Source organism: Pseudovirgaria hyperparasitica (genome assembly GCF_010093815.1).
Source record: "Pseudovirgaria hyperparasitica strain CBS 121739 unplaced genomic scaffold EJ05scaffold_21, whole genome shotgun sequence".
In the NCBI taxonomy this organism is placed as follows: domain Eukaryota; kingdom Fungi; phylum Ascomycota; class Dothideomycetes; order Acrospermales; family Acrospermaceae; genus Pseudovirgaria; species Pseudovirgaria hyperparasitica.
In genome coordinates this window covers 90,132-107,903 of record NW_022985569.1, presented here as the reverse complement: position 1 = coordinate 107,903, position 17,772 = coordinate 90,132, and the positions used below count along the sequence as shown (strand labels likewise).

General features: G+C 49.7%; 5 protein-coding genes across 5 annotated transcripts; 3 read left to right on the top strand and 2 right to left on the bottom strand.

Annotated features, from left to right (window-relative positions):
* Window positions 1–21: 21 nt before the first annotated feature.
* On the bottom strand, window positions 22–3,361 carry EJ05DRAFT_523158 (uncharacterized protein; the record flags this gene model as incomplete). Its single annotated transcript, XM_033748795.1, has 10 exons — window positions 2,237–3,361; window positions 1,693–2,092; window positions 1,109–1,131; window positions 981–1,001; window positions 685–707; window positions 624–654; window positions 538–571; window positions 447–463; window positions 173–320; window positions 22–80 (listed from the first exon to the last, which is right to left on the bottom strand). Exons 1-10 carry the CDS (start codon window positions 3,110–3,112, stop codon window positions 22–24), a joined length of 1,632 nt encoding a protein of 543 aa, XP_033595673.1. The 5' UTR covers window positions 3,113–3,361.
* Window positions 3,362–5,199: 1,838 nt separating this feature from the next.
* Window positions 5,200–6,487, bottom strand: EJ05DRAFT_515053 (uncharacterized protein; the record flags this gene model as incomplete). Its single annotated transcript, XM_033748579.1, has 2 exons — window positions 5,744–6,487; window positions 5,200–5,630 (listed from the first exon to the last, which is right to left on the bottom strand). The coding sequence occupies exons 1-2, from the start codon at window positions 6,291–6,293 to the stop codon at window positions 5,200–5,202; spliced, it is 981 nt and encodes a 326-aa protein (XP_033595672.1). The 5' UTR covers window positions 6,294–6,487.
* Window positions 6,488–8,793: 2,306 nt separating this feature from the next.
* Window positions 8,794–10,084, top strand: EJ05DRAFT_223538 (uncharacterized protein). The gene has a single exon (XM_033739920.1). The coding sequence runs from the start codon at window positions 9,038–9,040 to the stop codon at window positions 9,800–9,802; it is 765 nt and encodes a 254-aa protein (XP_033595671.1). The 5' UTR covers window positions 8,794–9,037; the 3' UTR covers window positions 9,803–10,084.
* EJ05DRAFT_494977 (uncharacterized protein) lies at window positions 9,939–11,342 on the top strand (the record flags this gene model as incomplete). Its single annotated transcript, XM_033746222.1, has 5 exons — window positions 9,939–10,074; window positions 10,129–10,216; window positions 10,276–10,683; window positions 10,835–11,179; window positions 11,249–11,342. The coding sequence occupies 5 exons, from the start codon at window positions 9,939–9,941 to the stop codon at window positions 11,340–11,342; spliced, it is 1,071 nt and encodes a 356-aa protein (XP_033595670.1).
* A 1,370-nt stretch (window positions 11,343–12,712) lies between these two features.
* Window positions 12,713–13,870, top strand: EJ05DRAFT_505227 (uncharacterized protein; the record flags this gene model as incomplete). The annotated part of the gene is made up of 2 exons (XM_033747682.1): window positions 12,713–12,958; window positions 13,067–13,870. 2 exons carry the CDS (start codon window positions 12,713–12,715, stop codon window positions 13,868–13,870), a joined length of 1,050 nt encoding a protein of 349 aa, XP_033595669.1.
* Between the last annotated feature and the right edge of the window lie 3,902 nt (window positions 13,871–17,772).

The following is a 17,772-nucleotide window of genomic DNA, read 5'->3' as shown; positions in this document are numbered from 1 at the left end:
CGATCAATGAAAATATACACGTTACAGATGTACGTATCCGAGCCGGGCGAAAATAACGTCCCCTTCCCCGAAACCTCGATCTAGGTTAGGTTAGAAAAAGCCAATCTCTTATAGTCTGAAACCACGACCGTCTTTACCATCGTCGAACCATGAATATTCCGCCGTTACCTACCGAGGTCCGGTGCGTTATCTCGAGGCATATCCGCTTGTTGGGCGAGAGTTTGCTGAATGAGTAGCCATAATTGTGGCTTGCTGTCTTGCGGTGAAGTCCCCGTTATGAGGTACCGGGGGAATGGGTGGCCTGTCGGCGCCATGGGCGTCTATATAATCTTATAATACATATACTCTATACTACTATTGAGTTACTTGATAATTCAAAGACAAGTTAGTTATAAAGCATGTCATTCACTATCTAGTCTGCGGTCGGTTGTTTTATATTAACCGACCGCCTGGTAGCTATTGCCTACATTACTTATACAGAAGTAGTTACGGTAACTGTTAAGGACAAGTGTAAGTCATCGCTTGGTAAAGGCTAACTAATTGATGTAGTTCCCAAGTCTACATCAAGTAACTATATAGTGTTCTAGTAGGTAGTTCCTACTCTTACTATCTTTAGAGCTTACTTTATTGTTATAAGTTCCGTAATAGTAATAACTACTCTCTTCTAGTAGTAGAATAGCTTACCTATATACTAGATACTCTCTAAACTACATCTATCTACTAGTATATCTACTCGATCTTATACTAGATAATAGATAGTTAATTTACTAGCTAAAGTAGAACTTTCTAAACTTATACTTTCTATACCTTTAACTACTAATTTCTAGAAGACAAGCTATCTAGGCTTATACTATCTATACTATTACTTATATATTTCTAATAGTAGAGCTAATTAATTCTATACTAAAGAGTATATATACTATATATTAACTAGAGTAGAACTATTTAATCTTATACTAGATAGACTAGTAACTACTTACTTCTAGCGATAAATCTATATACTATTATACTAGATATACTCTAATCTACTTATCTCTTTAATAAAAGCTATCGAAGCTTCTACTAGATAATCTTTTATATACTCGTCTCTAGTAGTATATTTACTTACTATGATACTAGATAGTAGATATTCTATATACTACTTAGAGTAGAACTACTTAACTCTATTCTAAGTACTATCTTTAAACGTCTTCTCTAATAGTAAACCTATCTAACTCTATACTAGATACTCTTATAATTACTCTCTTCTAATAGTAGAAATACTAAATTCTATACTATCTATACTCTTAAACCTTCTTATCTAATAGAATATCTACTTATTCTTATTCTTAAAGAAGAATAGATTCTATACTAACTAGAGTAAAACTCCTCTCTTTTCTATTATATACCTATCTAGAGACTATCTTCCAAAGGTAGAACTACTCTACTCTCTACTAGATACCCCTTGTCCTACTTTCTCCTACCAGTAAAACTCCCTAATCCCCCACCATCTATACTCCCAACCCCTCTTCCCGTATCACATATCCACATAACCCTATACTACACCCGCTCCTTACCACGACCTTTCTACATCATATACAACACATCACACCGTCTATCGCGCATTATTCACACATGTACATGTCAGAAACTAGAGAATGTCGAACCCTGAACTCCAAATTACAATGCTATGTATCTAGTATAGATACAAACTGTCCACCTCGCTCTCGCTGCCGCTGTCCTCTTCGGAGCTTTCCTCCGAGCTTTTCTCTGAGCTTTGGCCTAAGCTTTCCTCCGAGCTTTCCTCCGAGCTCTCGTCTGAGGTCTCGTCTGAGGAGCTCTCTTCTCCTTCCTCGTCTGAGGTCTCCTCCTCCGAGCTCTCGTCCTCGCTCTTAGTCACCCCCTCCGAGCTTTCGTCCTCGCTCTCGCCCTCCGTCTCCCCCTCCGTCTCCCCCTCCGTCTCACTCTCATCCTCCCCCTCATCCTCCTCCTCCTCCTCCCACACACTCTTCCCCACGCCCCTCCCCCGATTCCACCTCGCCGCCCTGTCCAAAGCCATCAAGATGCCAAAGTGCAAATCGCACAGCCGGGCCGTAGCAGACGGCTCGCTGGCCTGTTGTTTGTATCACTGTATTAGCCCCTTTGCCCCTTGAAAACGGGACAAAGAACAAAAGCCCCTTGGAAGGAGAGCGAAAGAAAGGTATGGTATAGGAAAAGGGAAAAGGGAGGGAGAGTAAAAAGGAGAAAAGAAACATACCACACAAGCATCACACCCGCCAGCCCCTCTAGCCACCACCACAATGACCCTTGCAGCCGTGTACCTGCGCCGAAACGCGCGGATCCACGCCACGACACGCGCGTCTCGGTCTTCTTCCGTCTCCTCTTCCGTCTCCTCTTCCTCTTCCTCATCCCCCTCTGACTCCTCATCCTCATCCCCCTCTTCATCCTCATCCCCCTCCTCGTCCCCTTCCCCTTCCCCCTCCTCATCCCCCTCCCCCTCTACCTCACAATCCCCCTCACCCTCTACATCCCCCTCCAACCCCTCCCCCCCTCCACCCCCAAACCCCACATCCACACTCCTCGCTACCCGCGCAGCAGCATCCTGCCGGGCAAGAAGCCGTCTGTGGTACGGGCAGGTAGGCGGGGGCATACCCGGGTACGCGGCGCGGACGGCGTTGTGCAGGGCTGGATTGCACATTTCGTTTGTTTTGCGGGTGGGTATGGGTGTGTGTTTGTGCTGGTGGGTATGTGGGAAGCGGGTATATGGTGTTGTGGTAGGGGGATAGTGTGCTGGTGGGTATGTGGGAAGCGGGTATATGGTGTTGTGGTAGGGGGATAGTGTGCTGGTGGGTAGGGTGGATAGTGGTGTTTGGTGTTGTTGGGAGTTGGGTTGTGTGCTGCTGGGTATGTGGGATAGTGACGATAGGTATGTGTATAATACGCGAGATTGGAAATGGAAGTGCGAATATGTATATCTTGAGGAAGTAGAAACAAGCCCAGGTACGGATGGGAAGGGCGTGTTTATATAGCCATTACGCACACCCGGCTGGATAGATAGATAGAACGGGTATGTGCGGAATCGAGAATGTGGAATTTGGCATCGAGGATAGGACAGAATATTACAATGCCCCATGCTAGATCCATGGATTGAGATGCGATAGTGTGGTGTTAAGTGGGGATTTATGCTGTTGTTCAGAGCGCCTGAGTTGAGTTGGTGGGTAGTATATATTTTCTCTTTCTTTCTTTCTAGGAAGGGCCCGGGGGCGGATGAGGAGGGTTCAGAGCGCTGACATCATGCCCAAGAGAGAGAGAGAAAAAAATAAAAAGGGTTGGTTGGCGGGTTTGGAGGATCCATCGAGACTGCTGCGCGTGGGTAGGGGCGGGCCAAGCACCCTTTCTTTCCATGGAACTGCTGGCGACTGGGTCGTGATTTCGACGCGATGATGTGGAAAGAAGGGAAGGGAAGGCACGGAGAGTGGGAGTATGTTAATGCGACAGTCATGTATTACCATACCTCAACCATACCATACCATACCATACCATACCTACCCAACTAAGATCTATCTTGCAGCATTCTCATTTCTCGGACCCAATCCCCTCATTACACTCTCGATTAAAACTCCAGCTAAACATGGCCCGACACACGCACCCCCTTGCGCGAGAGCGGACAGTGTTGTTTAAGAGACTGCAGGGGATACAGAGTGTGAACGAGGGTGAGAGTGTCCAGCACTCCAACAACCTGCCAGACATGCACACGACACGAGTGCTAACAGCAAGAAAGATACTCGAGCAGCTGTGGGCTCGGTACCTAGGCATGCCAAACGACGAGCACATGCAGGCGTATCTGCGGATCAAGGCGCTCCAGAGGCGGGAATGCAGGCTCGCTGTCTAGATGTATTTTTGTGTGCATTGCGATCCGGAGCTGCTGGCGTATCTGCGTCGGGATAGATTCGAGATTGATGACGGTGGGTTGTTGAGCGGGGTGGGCCGGGACGACGAGGTGAGTGTGGAGAGTGGAGTGGGGAGGAGAGGTTGATGTCGTGAAGCGCGGCGGTTAGATCTTTGTTGTCGAGGCGAAAGCGGTCGACAAGGTGGGGATTGTCGCGGATGTGGAGGATTTCGAAGGGGAGGGGGAATGCTGTCGGTGTCTCGATGCAGAGATACTGGAGGAAGATTGTGTTTAGTGTGGTGCTTCGAAGCAGAAGGTCTTGAAGTGGCGAGCGATGGATGACGTCTGGAGTTAGATTCCCATGATTAGAATTCGTAAGTTCTAGGATAGACAGATGAGTGAATAGTCATGGCTGTTTGTGGTATGGGCGCTATGTGGTAGATGAAGGGCCTCTTTCAAGCACAGCTAGAGGTGGTCCTCAGGGATTACCGTAGCCTTATCTGAATGATAAAGTAATATTATCCTACATACACGCTGCTTGGTAGCGACTACTACGCTATTTGAAGCATAGCTAGAAGATAGGTCCGAGGTTTGTATAGCTTCGTTCAAACGTTTATGCCGCGAGATTGTATGCACACACTATTTGGCCGCGACAGCTTCTCTGTCTAAAGCCAGGCCATAAGACAGTTTCGAGGCTTTCCATGATATGTCCGAATAATATGCGCGCACAGTTCTTGCGCGCGCTACGTGGCCCAGCCTACCGCACAATATATAGCGTGTCCAGTCGAAGGTGTCAAGGTCTGCTGTCACGGTGATATGCTACGCACACGCAGCCCGGCTGCGACTGCGACACTATCAAGCATACCCACAAGACAGTCTGGGACTTTCCATGGAATTTGTCTCCACGACGACATTGCGATATGCTATGCACATGCTACTTGGCCGAGGCTACGACACTGTCATGAACACAACCAGTCGCCAATTTCAAGGTTTGTCCTCACACGCAGAGCCGTGGGTGTGTCGTCCAGCCAAGTCGAGATAAGAAAAGTCTTCGTTTCAGAGTGGTGACAGAGACGGACAGCGTATTGGAGGGTGAGTAGTGATGGACAGTACGTGATGGACGTCTCAGACAAGCGGTCAATGGGTTCTCGTTGACAGGCGGCCAACGGAGCGAGGTGGACAAGTCGATGTGGCACGACAGGTCGGTCATACGACAGGGATGTGCGATATTCCCAAGTGCAATGTGAGCAGGAATCAAGACCTGAAACATGGAGTCCCGAGGACAGAGCACAGCAGGCGGGGTGGATGTCGTCACGTCACGGCGGTCGGCGTCAATCAAGCTCCCACATCCTTTCAAGCTCTTGTAGTTTCCTGTCCTTGGCGAGCCAGCGACTCTCGAGCCACAGCCCGAGCTCTTCGTCCGACTCGGGAAGGTCGTCGAGGTCGAATCTGTCGAGTCGTACAAAGAAGCGATGCCCTGCTCGGGACAGATCACCGCGAATTCCGTTGAGCGGGGCAGCAATGGTTGCCCAGAAGCTAGGGGCGGTCATGAAGGAGCCTTGTGAGGAGTAGGCGAGGGTCATGTCGTAGACGGCGCGAACATGCGAGGTCTTGCGCAGAGCCTGGACGGTGGACACGAAGCCTCGGGTTCTCGGCCAGAGTGTATGCTTTGGGATGGGCAGGTTCCGGGACTCGCAGAAGGATAGGGTGGAGGCATGCTTACGCCGAGTGAAGCGGGTGCCCTCGCTGTAGGAGATGAGCCCTGCAGAGCGGGTTAGCTGGTCTGACGAAGAAGAAGAAGAATAGCAAGAATAGCAAGAATAGCAAGAATAGCAAGAATAGCAAGAATCAGGGCCGGAAGTGTGCGAGACTCACACACTGGCCACTTCCGTTGCACGATTCCATCAAAGACCTTGTTCAGCTCACGACGGTCAGAGGTCCATTTCCTACTCACAAGAGGCATACCCATAGCCCAGAGCCCCCAGCCGAGAAAAGGCACCCATCTGAGTGACTTCTTAGCAAACCACCTGCATCGGCTCAGCATGCCGGCGCGTTGAGCCAGGTCTTGGATGAGGTAGAAGTCAGTCCACGAGACATGATTGGCAACGACAATGGCAGATTCTCGGAACGGGATGGTAGCACCGTCGGTATTGGACTCGACAATGATGTTGGCGTTGTTGTAGTCTACGAAGATGTGCTGGATCCAAGCCCAGACGGAGCCGGCTATAAGGGAGCACAGGTGATAAGTGGGAGTGGGGAGGACGAGCTTGACAGGCAGCAGCAGAGACAAGGCGACATCAGCAGCAAGCAGATAGAGCAGCCATGGAGTGATGATGATTGAGCCGCGTATGTGGGCAGCCAGACTTGTAAAGATAGAAGCGTGGCTGGATGAGGCTACGGAAGGTGGAGGAGGCGGCATGGTCATACAGGACGAGGCGTGTCTAGAAGAGCAGAGTGGCAGCGGTAGTGGAGAGAGCGAGAAGGTCGACACATGAAGACGAGAGCGATAGAGAGGTATAGAGGAGGGAATGAAGAGAGTTGAGTGTGAAGACAGCGACGGTGATGGCTTTTGGGTGGTGGTGGTTGTTGTGATGGTGAGGTTGTGTGTGTGTGTGTGTGTGAGAGATAATGTCACAGGAATGGGATATGGAGGACTAGAGCCGATGTGGAATAGCGCAGTGAGAGATGAGATGTGGATGCCTCAGGCACAGAGTCAGCCCAACGGGGAGAAGGGAACGTGCAGTAGTCGGCAGCATCTGGTCAACGATAGATGGATAGATGGATAGATGGATGCATGATCCGCAGGGTCTCGTTCTGATTACTTGTCGACTGGCGAATTAACGTCAGATATAGGTGGTCGGCGACCTCTGGCCTGCAGCAATGCTGGGCAGTGGGTGGCATCATCCTGGCCTGGTTCTTTATCCGCAGCAGGTTGACGTCGTGATGCAGGCTGTTGTTGGCTCTGCATAGAAAGAGTGAAGTATGCTTGTGTTGTAATTACTTTACGGCCGTTTCTCAGGTCAAGATGCAAGGATCAAGAGTATGAGTGATCGGTCGAGATTTGCACAAAGAGCGTAGACATACATACATGGCATAATATAATTATACCTTGCTCGGTGCAGGCCTCTCTATAGTTGAGGTGTTGGACGCTACCTAGTAGTACTCTATAATACCGTCCATGTCATGTCTGTACCAAGATAATGCCTGCCGACGCCGACGCCGACATAATTATCGTTTCCCGTATAGTGGAGTGACTAGACAGGGTGGTCTAACGTCTACCGTTTTCTGTTACCATTTCCCGTGAACCGTGAACCGCGAACCGCGAACCGTCGTCCACGCTCTCTCCGCACGCAGAAAAGACGAGACTCCCAGAGCATCTCCCATCCAATCACTTGCGCCATCACTCCACTCTTCGCTCGTATCAGACTAATAAAGCAAGTCCTGATTCCTGAATCATTATTGTCATTATTACAATCATCGTCGTCGTCGTCGTTCAGTCTTCACAATCCTGTGAACATCAGTAATTGACAGCACTGGCGTCTACATTGTATAGACTATTAATTATCACTGTACAGACTACAGAATAGACGAGGTGGCTTAGGGTCGGGATAGCCTGTACCCGTAGCTGTACCTGACTCTGCGCACCCGTTTAAGCAGGCCCAGGCGCGAAACCCTGGGCGACAAACACCGCTAATTACCACCATACCATTATCCACAATCACATCCACAACAACAACAATAGTCACGCAAACAATTGATATGTTGTTGTCGCCAGCATCCCACATACCATAACCTACTATACCTATACAACTACACACAGACGCCAAGTTAGCGGCAGAACCCGAGCAGCTGGTGCGTGACAGGTGCGGCACAGGGCCTCCTACAGGGCTCGCAGGGCTCTCACAGCTTCTCATCAAAAGCACACACGACTGGACAAAGGGACAATCCCCCGTCTTTTAGCTCCCAGATCAGCCGCGCCAGCACAAATCCGCCAACTAGTCTACTCTCTTTCTTCGTTCCTCACGCTCGGATGTTACAGAATTTCAAATACTTCTACGAGACGAACTAACCTGGACCGTTTGCTGAGACGCGAGCGAGGCAAGCAAGCAAGTCAAGTATAGCAAAGCCAAGAAAAGCACCCTTGGCCTGGAGTGTTGACCACAGCTATCAACAAGCCTACCGTACGTATCGTCGGTCCAGTACCTGCAACGATCGAGCCCTCTGTCAACTAATTATCCAATGGGCAGCAGGTCTTGTTCATTCTCTGCCTACAAACAGTATTTATTGAACATCCCTGGAGGGGGCCCGCTTGTCGTTAACTCAGTCCGAATCACTAATCCGATAGATCATCCAGCACTACCTAGCACCAACCTCAACAGCAACATGGACAACAGCATTAGCATCCATATCGATCATCACAATTAGACAATTAATTAAAACAAAACAGGAGGTAAGTCGAACTTTCAATCATGCCACTCTGCTGGCCCCCCTGGCGAGAGAGAGGGAGAGAGTAAGCGGGCAAAAGTCTAGAGCGCCTCATTCCCACTATTACCACTATTACCACTCCCACTCCCACTGCGCCGCCGCCCCACTCTTCCCTCACCCCCCTAACCATGACCGCTACCACTACAGTATTACCACTTTGACTCCCACAACAGCCACTCCCACTAATTACCAGCATCAGCACCCATCACCACATTGACCACCCACAGCCTCTCGCACCTTTACTCCCGACCTCCCGAGATCGACCTTGAGAGAGAACAAATCCAGAATTCACAAAGTCTGCCTCTTTCGGCTTAGCCGCTCATCGCCTGCCGACCTCCGGGGCGACGTCGTGGTGGAAATATCACACACTCCATCGTCCATCCTCACTCGCTTCTACTGCTCCCTACCTTACTCTCTCACTATTACACACTACATACACACTACATCACATACTTACATACACACATATACACACACACGCCCGCCCTACATACACACATATACACCATCACCACTGCTGCCTCTCCTTTCATCAATCACATCATTCCACCTCTGCTCTGTCTCACGCCTCTTATACACACCTTTTCTTCCTGACACAGCCCTACGCAATCATCACTACACTCTATAGTCATTGTCCACCCTTTACCTCTTCACCATCCATCCAACCAATGCATCTCGCCTAACATGACCACCCTTTCTCCAATCCACCACCACCCTCATCATCATCATCAGCACCATCATCACGTCGTTGAATCCATGGAGCCTGTTGATACCAACATGGCTCAGGCCAGCTACGACCACGACAATGGACATGGTACGTCGAGCCTTTTCTCTCTCTCTCTCTCTCTCTCTCTCTCTTCTTCTTATTCTTCTTCCTCTTGCTTTGCTTGCCTCCCTTGTCGTACAATCGATTGCTGCTCCAGGAAAAGTAATCCCTCCTCGCCTTCTGTACATCACTTCCACTTCTTCGCGCGCACACGCCACCTGCACTACACCGTGTACCCAAACATGCGCAGGCCATCACTCTGCCCTCCTGTCTTGTCCTACTCCCTCACATCCAGCTCTCCAGCTCTCCATCTTTCTGCTACTCGTCCATCAGCATTCAGCTATCGCTCCAGTCCAGCCCAAGCATCCTACCGCTTTGGCTCTCGGCACCATGCCTCTCTGACACTGGCCCTCGTACAATCAGTTCAATCTACCGCTTTCTGTGTCTCCTTCTCGTCCTGCTATCCGCTGCCCTATACTCTCCCTCTATACACATACCCATGCTTCACCACTTCTTTATCTGCTGCTCTCCTCCCCCTTACTGCACTGTCTTGTAACCTCTCCACTACTGCTCCCATTACATGCCTCCCGCCTTGTCCCTTGCTTCCCCCTTCCCCCAATCCACTTGCCTCTACGAACCATGTCTTTCCATTCGAACTTGAATTTTGCTCCTCTCAACATTGATTGGCATGATGGGCTGACCTTTTCGCCCCTGCTCACGCCCTTGAACCCGCCACCACCACAAGTCCCGCCGTCCCAGCTGTACCAGCGCTTCATTCCTCCGGAGAGTAGTCTTGGTCACCTGACTCGGCGGGACAGCATGGTTGGTGCCGGTCGGGGTTGTGAGCCTGTAGGGCGTTGGACCTCAACAGCTTCCGAATCAAACAGCTCAAGAAGTCCGCTAGCAACCTTTGGGTTCTTCAAAAATCTTACCGGCGAAAAGAAGACGACTCGAGGTCAGACGTCTGCACCTGCATCCTGATAGATCACCTTTACTAATCCAGACTTAGATGGCCAACCTGCGAAGAGGAGAGGGCCAAAGCCAGACTCCAAGCCTGCTTTGACCAGGCGTCAGGAACTAAATCGACAGGCTCAGCGGTATGTATTCCATCTGCTATCCAGCGTGCTTCTGTCCAGTCGCCTGATTTCTCCGTCAGAACGCACCGTGAACGCAAGGAGATGTACATCAAGCAGCTCGAGCAAGAGGTTGTTCGGTTACGCGATGCCATGGCCTCCAACAACCGCGAACGTGATGCCGCCATAGAGGAGAACCGACGCCTGAGAGCGCTACTTGCCCAGCATGGTGTGCATGTCGACATGACTACTACACCTCCAGCCTTTAACAATACGACAAGCTATACACCAAGCACCTCTGGCAGCGCCTCTACCGGCTACGCTCCGAACTCGTCATCCACAGGTTTCACCTCGCCTCCACGACACCCAGACACTCATCCGGCTCACAACTTGCCCATTCCACCGCGACACCATCCAAACCACGGCCAGATGAGCGAGCACGGTGGAGCAGCACTCAACTATGATGAGATTGGCATGGATTTTGTTTTAACGTACGATGGCCAAGCCCACCCACCATACCCATCGCCTCCACCCCAGTGAAGTGTACGCTTCGCCGTGGGAAGGCTTGATCCCTCCTCGCTCGCCTCACATATTTAAAAAAAAAACATGCTGAGCACATATCGGCTGACGTCCTTTGCGCAGCCTCGAACGACCATGCATGGATCACATGCAGATGCTTCACGTCCATTCAGCGACTGGAGCCGACGAAGACATCTCTGGCCACGCTCTCATGGCCTCGTGTCCTCCTGCCGCCCACATCCGCGACAAGCCCACGGAGCCATATCCGCTCCAGCTGCCCGAGGGCATCGTTCTCTCGGACCTGCTCAAGGGGCTGCTTGACCTGAGCCATCAGTTCCACCTCGAGGGCGAGCTCACGCCCATGATGGCTTGGGTCATGATCTTGAAGCATGACCGGCTCAGGGACCTCAACAAGGCAGACTTTGTCCAGGTCAAGGAGGAGCTACTTGCAAAGGTCCACTGCTACGGGTAAGTGAAGCTGGCCTTCTTGACGCACATGTAGACATCATCACAGCACAACAGCTAAGCACAAACTAGCTTCGGCGCCGTTCTCGAGGAGTTTGAAGTTCTCGACGCACTCAGCAACGTGCTCATCGGCAAGCCGGGCGGCTGCGACGTTGACTCTGCATAGTTCTGGTCCCAGAGTTTTACACGACTTCGTGACACTCTGCAGGCAGAAGAAGAGACGCCTATCGTCCTTGATCCACCTGACACCGTTTTCACCGCCATCCAATCGCTCATCTCTCACACAGATTGAGAGAGAGAGACACCCGCTCGTACAACCACCGACCCCGCCAAGACACTCACCCTCGACACGCACTGGACCGCATCAACAAAGAAGCCGGGACATCCCTGGCCAACCACACACTATCTCCTCAGGTCTCAGATTGAATGAATGGCAGACACTTGATATGCGTGGTACAAGGGAGTTATTCCAAATGTTCCTTACCCCCACTTTCGCCTCACCAAAGTGCTTTTGAGCATCCACACTCTGGCCGCGAACGTTGTCGCACAATGATGAAAGCGGGCAGATGCTCCGCTCCCGCAATACAGTTTCCGCGAGTGCATCATCCGATCGAGGCTCGGACCGCACGGCACGACTCAGTCAGCGACATGAATGATTGTTGCCTCGCCCCACACGGTACATACGTACGTATCTTCTAGAAGTTTAAAAGAAACCACAATATCTCTGTTAATACCACTACAATCCCATTTCATTTCGCTGAGACAGGACTTTACATGGCGTTGTTGGCCCTACGCCCCCCAACCTTGACATAGTAGAGTATATATATACACACATGTATCGTCTAGAAGCAAAGAAGCAAACACAATCGTTATTTTTAATACAATACTATTAATACCATTGCATATGTACATATGTACGTATATCCATCCATACCTCCCAGAAGGGCATCAAACAGTTATTTGTGTGTTGAATACATTGAATGTCGTGTTTGTTTGTTCGTGCATGCATGCCTGCCTGCATGCGCAACCGATATTCATGCCCCCCCCAAAAGGGATAGGTGTTTGTTTGTTTGTTCGTTTCAGCCTCATTGCTTACCCCCCCTCCCCTCCGCCCCCGTCTGCTTCTGCAGGCTCGCCGGGGAAAACGGGTCGAACAAACTATGCACGTCATCTGCTGTGTTACTTTTCGAGAAGGTCTTGCGTTGATGGAGCTGTTGAGGGGAGGGGAGGTGTGTGTGTGTATGTGTGTTTGGGGAATGTAGTGGATGGAGGGGATGGATGTACTGTTTGGTGCCTGAGGTGTCTGTGTCTGTGTCTGTCGAGTCGACTCGAGTACCCCGCCCACGTCACTCGGCGCGTCCAGTCAGTATTATCGTGTATCCCCAACCAGAAGTCCATCATCCTCACAACACATCTATCTCTCCACCCTCCACCCATTCTCCACACAATCACTTACACCATCCTACCCAACAACCAAGACCAACACAACTTACACCCCCCATTCCATCTCAGCCCCGTAAACAACGCCCACGAAAAATGTCCCTCCTCCCCGACCTCCGCATCTACGACACCGACCCAACCCTCTACCTCGTCACCTCCCTCACGGCAGGCAACTCACACATCGTCTCCGCCACAAGCCGCATGGAGACCATCCTACGCGCCAACAAGATCCCCTTTACGGGCGTGGATACTGCGACGGATGAGCGCATGCGCAGTCTGTGGAGCCGGCGGGCGCGTGGGAAGAGGTTTCCTGGGCTTGTGAGGGAGGGGTTTCTTGTTGGTGTGAGTTTTTTTCCTTTTTTTTGGTTTCTTATAGGGGGGGAGGGGAGGGGAGGGGTAGAGGTAGAGGTAGAGGTAGATGTAGAGGCTAATATGTGTGATGAATGATAGGACCTCGAGCAGATTGAGGAGTGGAATGAGTTTGGCGAGTTACTTGAGAATCTGGCTCCGCTTGGTGGTGCTGCGTCTGTGCCTGCGTCTGCACCTGCTCCGGCGGCCAAGGCAGCACTTGCCGAGGCGCCGGTGTCGATCCCGACGAATGCGCGGCAGAAGACGGAGAATGAGAGTCCGAAGGTGGCGTCGGGACCGCCGCAGACGATGGCAATGAGGCAGATGGTCCAGGAGGCTGCGGCCAAGGGGCGGGAGTTGAAGGGTGGGGATAAGGGGGCGGGGTTGAAGGATGTTAGGTTGAGTGGTGGGATTGATCGGTCGAGGCCGAAGGTGCCGCCGGCGGATGTTAGGGAGGCGAGGATCGCGGCGAGGGATGCTGGGGGGGTGGTGGAGGGGGGGAAGGGGGATAAGGACGAGGATGATGGTGAGGAAGAGGATGATGACGAGGATGGGGAAGAGGATGAAAACGACGAAGAGTCTGGTGACGAGGAAAAGGAGACGACCGTCATACGAAAGGATCAGAAGGTTTTGGCTGAGGAGAAGTCCACTCCCGTGTCCGAAGAGAAGAAACCTGCGACCACAACAAAGAATGAGGACGAGAAGGACGATGAAGACGATGACGAGGAAGATGAGGACGACGACGACGACGACGATGAAGAAGAAGAGTCCGAAAACGACGACGACACCGCCAACCCCTCAAACTCCACCCCAACAGAACCACCAGCAACCACCCACGCCGCCACCACAACATCCTCCAAACCCGCAGCATCTCCCTCAGCAGCAGGCGAAACCGTCGGTGACTAATCCATCCCATGCATCCATCCCATCCCATCCCATCCAGCCCAAACCCTGCCCCCAATCCTCCTTTCTCCTCTCCTTTCCTTTGCCTCATCATAGACCTCCCCCTCCTGTCCGTCCCTTTTCTTTTGTCCTCTAGACTGACTTCTTCCGTCGTTTTTGGTCGCGTATAGGTTCCGTTCATGTTGCTGCCACATGAGCAGCGCGCTATGATGTACGCTGGCAGAGACGCCGAAGCATGTGTGAGTGGTGGTGGTGGTGGAAGAGGGTCTGAGACTGCTGAGATGGGGTGTGAGGATGGGGTGGGGGAGAGGGAGGGCGAGAGAGAGAGGACGCAGGGTAGTCTTGTGGAGAGCTTGCTTGGGGCTTGTCACTGTGTTTGATGCTGATGATTGTTGTTGATCATTGTTGATGGTAGTTGGTACTGGAGCTGGATAGTATAAAGACCGGAACGGGAGCAGTAGATGTCTATCCAGTCGTCACTCACGTCATGTTATATCACGTCGTAGCATAGCCATGCACGGCTCGTCTTGGCTGCATGTGTATATCTCTCTGGATTACTTTTCAACATCCCCGTCTTGGAAGCGGAAAAGGAATGTGAAAATTGTTCTTCTTCTTCTTCTTGTTCCATTGGTCGTTGGTCGTTGGTAGTTTATACAAGTTGCTAATTGGAACTTAGTAATTCGGCATTTAGTAGTCTAGGAAGGTAAAATGAAGGGAGAGGAAGGTAGGGAGAAGGGAAAAGGGAGAATAACGTCGTTATCTAGAATCTAGTCGTTTTTAGTTTTACTTTACGTTACTAAAGGAAGGATAGAGAGAGAGAGAGAGTATGTGTGTAAGAGAGTAAGTAACTAGCTACTTTTAGTAATCTATCTATTCACTTCTATCTTAGAAGGGTTTTAGGGGGTTAGTATTCGTGTTATATAATATTCTATCCTATCCTATTCTATTATATCCTATCCTATCCTATCATATCCTATCCTATCCTATCCTATCCTATCCTATCCTGCCCTGTCCTGTCCGGCTATGTATACGCACATGGTCCACGGTCTACGTATACATGCACGTATACGCACACGCATACGCGTACGTGTTAAATAGGCATGTCAAACAGGTATGTTAAACGGGTACCATCTTCCTTTCCCGAGTTCGCGTTCGTGCGTGTATGCATGTATGCATCTATCCATCTGTCCACCCACATCTAGCCATATCATACCATATCATATCCAGCTATATCCAGTCATATCATATCCAGCTATACCATATCATATACCATACCATACCATACCATACCACACCATACCATACCATACCATACCATATCATACCATACCATACCATACCATACCATATCATACCATACCATACCATACCATATACCATATACCATATACCATATACCATATACCATATACCATATACCATATACCATACCATACCCCTTACATGCATACCATACCATATACCATACCATGCGCAGCCCTTCCCGATCCCGTTCGCGAATGCGGAATATACTATATTACTCTGCTACTAGTTTTCGTGGTGATGGTGGATGGTAGATGTTTGTTAGTTAGTAGCTGTGTCCTAGTATACTTGCCATGTACTTACTATAGGGTACTTTGTCCGTAGGTGTGTTTATAGAATGGGTAGGAATTGGGTAGGTGGAGTTATAGAGTGTGTGTCTGTATTTGTATATATGTCTATATCTACATGAAATCAAAACCAAAACCAAAAACCAAAACCAAATGATAACCCAAAAACTAAACAATAACAAGTAGCTATAATAAACATAATATAACGAAGACCCCCTTTGTCTTTTCTCTCTTCTCTCCCGCTCTAGATACTACAAATAAGAAAAGTATGATTTTATTTTATTTTATATACTTACGTATTTAAAGTACGAACGGTATACTTTATAAGATCTAATAAAATATTTATATCTTTAGAGAGAGATAGATATAGAATAATTAGTAAGAAGAGAATAGAGGATTAGAGATTAGAGATAGAGTAGAGTAGAATAAAATAAAGATAGAGATAGAGTAGAGTAGAGTAGAGGTAGAGATAGAGTAGAGTAGAGTAGAGTAGAGATAGATATAAGAGTAGAATAGTAGAAGAAAGAAATAAGAATAGAGGTAGAGATAGAATAGAGTAGAGATAGAGTAGAGATAGAGTAGAGATAGAGATAGAGTAGAGGTAGAGATAGAGTAGAGATAGAGATAGAGATAGAGTAGAGGTAGAGATAGAGGTAGAGATAGAGATAGAATAGAGGTAGAGATAGACGTAGACATAGATATAGAAGTAGAGATAGAGATAGAGGTAGACATAGAAATAGAGGTAGACGTAAGAATAGAGGTAGATATAAGGGTAGAATAGTAGAAGGGAGAGATAAGGGTAGAATAGTAGGAGGGAGACGTAAGGGTAGACGTAAGAGTAGAATAGTATAATAGAGGTAGAGATAGAATAGTATAAGAGAGAGAGGATAAAAATCATAAGAGTATAAGTAGGGTTAAAGATAGAAAAGATAGGAAAGATAAACGAATAGACAAGGACACATGTAACATGTAACATATAATATGCAGCGGTAGAAGCATAGACAAAACTCTATATAACTACACGCATCGTCTTCAAAGCATACCCAATCTCACATCCTATAAACGACATACTATAACTATAAACATAACTACTCTAAGTAAACACACAACCACCAACATAAATCCACCTACCCTCCTAGTCCTAACTCTCCCTCCATTCCCTTACCCTCTTATCCCCTCGTCCCCTCTAACCCCCTCTAATCCCCCCTAGCCCTAGCCCTAGCCCATAGACTACACCTACACTACCCGCCCACAAAGCCCCAACTAAACCCACCTCCCACCAGTCAAACCCCGATCCCAATCCCACCAATCAAACCCGGTCTTCCAACCCAATCAACCCCGGACACGCAAGAGCGCCCTCCGGGATAGCAAGTGCCGAGACTTTTAGCACCTGCGGGGTGTGATGCTTGATGAGTGAGTGGAGTCTTGGCCGGGGTTACGGGGGGTTAAGATGGAGGAAGGGCGTCTTTGGACATATTGGGGGGGAAGATTCGAAAGGGAGAAGATCAGGAAAAAGGTGAAAAAAAAGGGGAGATTGCAAGGCAAAAGGGAAATTAAGTGGGAAGGGGTCAGAAGGCGTGAAAGGGGGGGAGTAAGTGATTGGGGGGGAAAAATAACCAGTCTAATATGACGACGAAAGGACGGCATTATGATGTTTGGGGCGTAGCGTGAGTGTATATATATATATATATATATATATATATAGTACGAGGCGTCGGCATGATGGTATATAAGAAACGGACACATGACGTGTGAGGAGGGTAGCAAAACGCTTGGGTATTTCCGAACGACGTGGACGCGCATGGACATGGACAGGGCAGGGGAGCAGAGCCCGGGAAAACGACACAGAAACACGGAGGCGCTATAATCTGGGGTGCATGCGTGCATGCATGCATATGCGGGGCCCTTCGATCTGACTCGGAATCCCAACCCCAGGTCATTCACCCAGCCAGCCAGCCAGCCCGCCAGCCAGCCAGACAAGCAGGTATATAATGAAGGGGCAATGACGAGATTGCAGGCAGGCCGGCTGCACCGACGGGCCTGTGGTGCGACTGCTGCCGACACGTTCCTGTCGTACTGTTTTGGGCATAAGGGGGACCCCGAGGGGCGACGCTGGGTGAGATCCCGCCAATAGAGAGCGGTGCTTACGGATGCGGGGGAGGGTGTGCTGCGGTGTGCTCGTGATGCGACGCGCAATGTGCTGGATGGGAGATGTGCCGAGATGAAATATTGTGCACCGAAGGCGTGTTGTTGATGTTGGTGCGCGTGCTGTGTGCTGCTGATATGAAACGCTATCGAGCTGGACGAGAGTTGTGC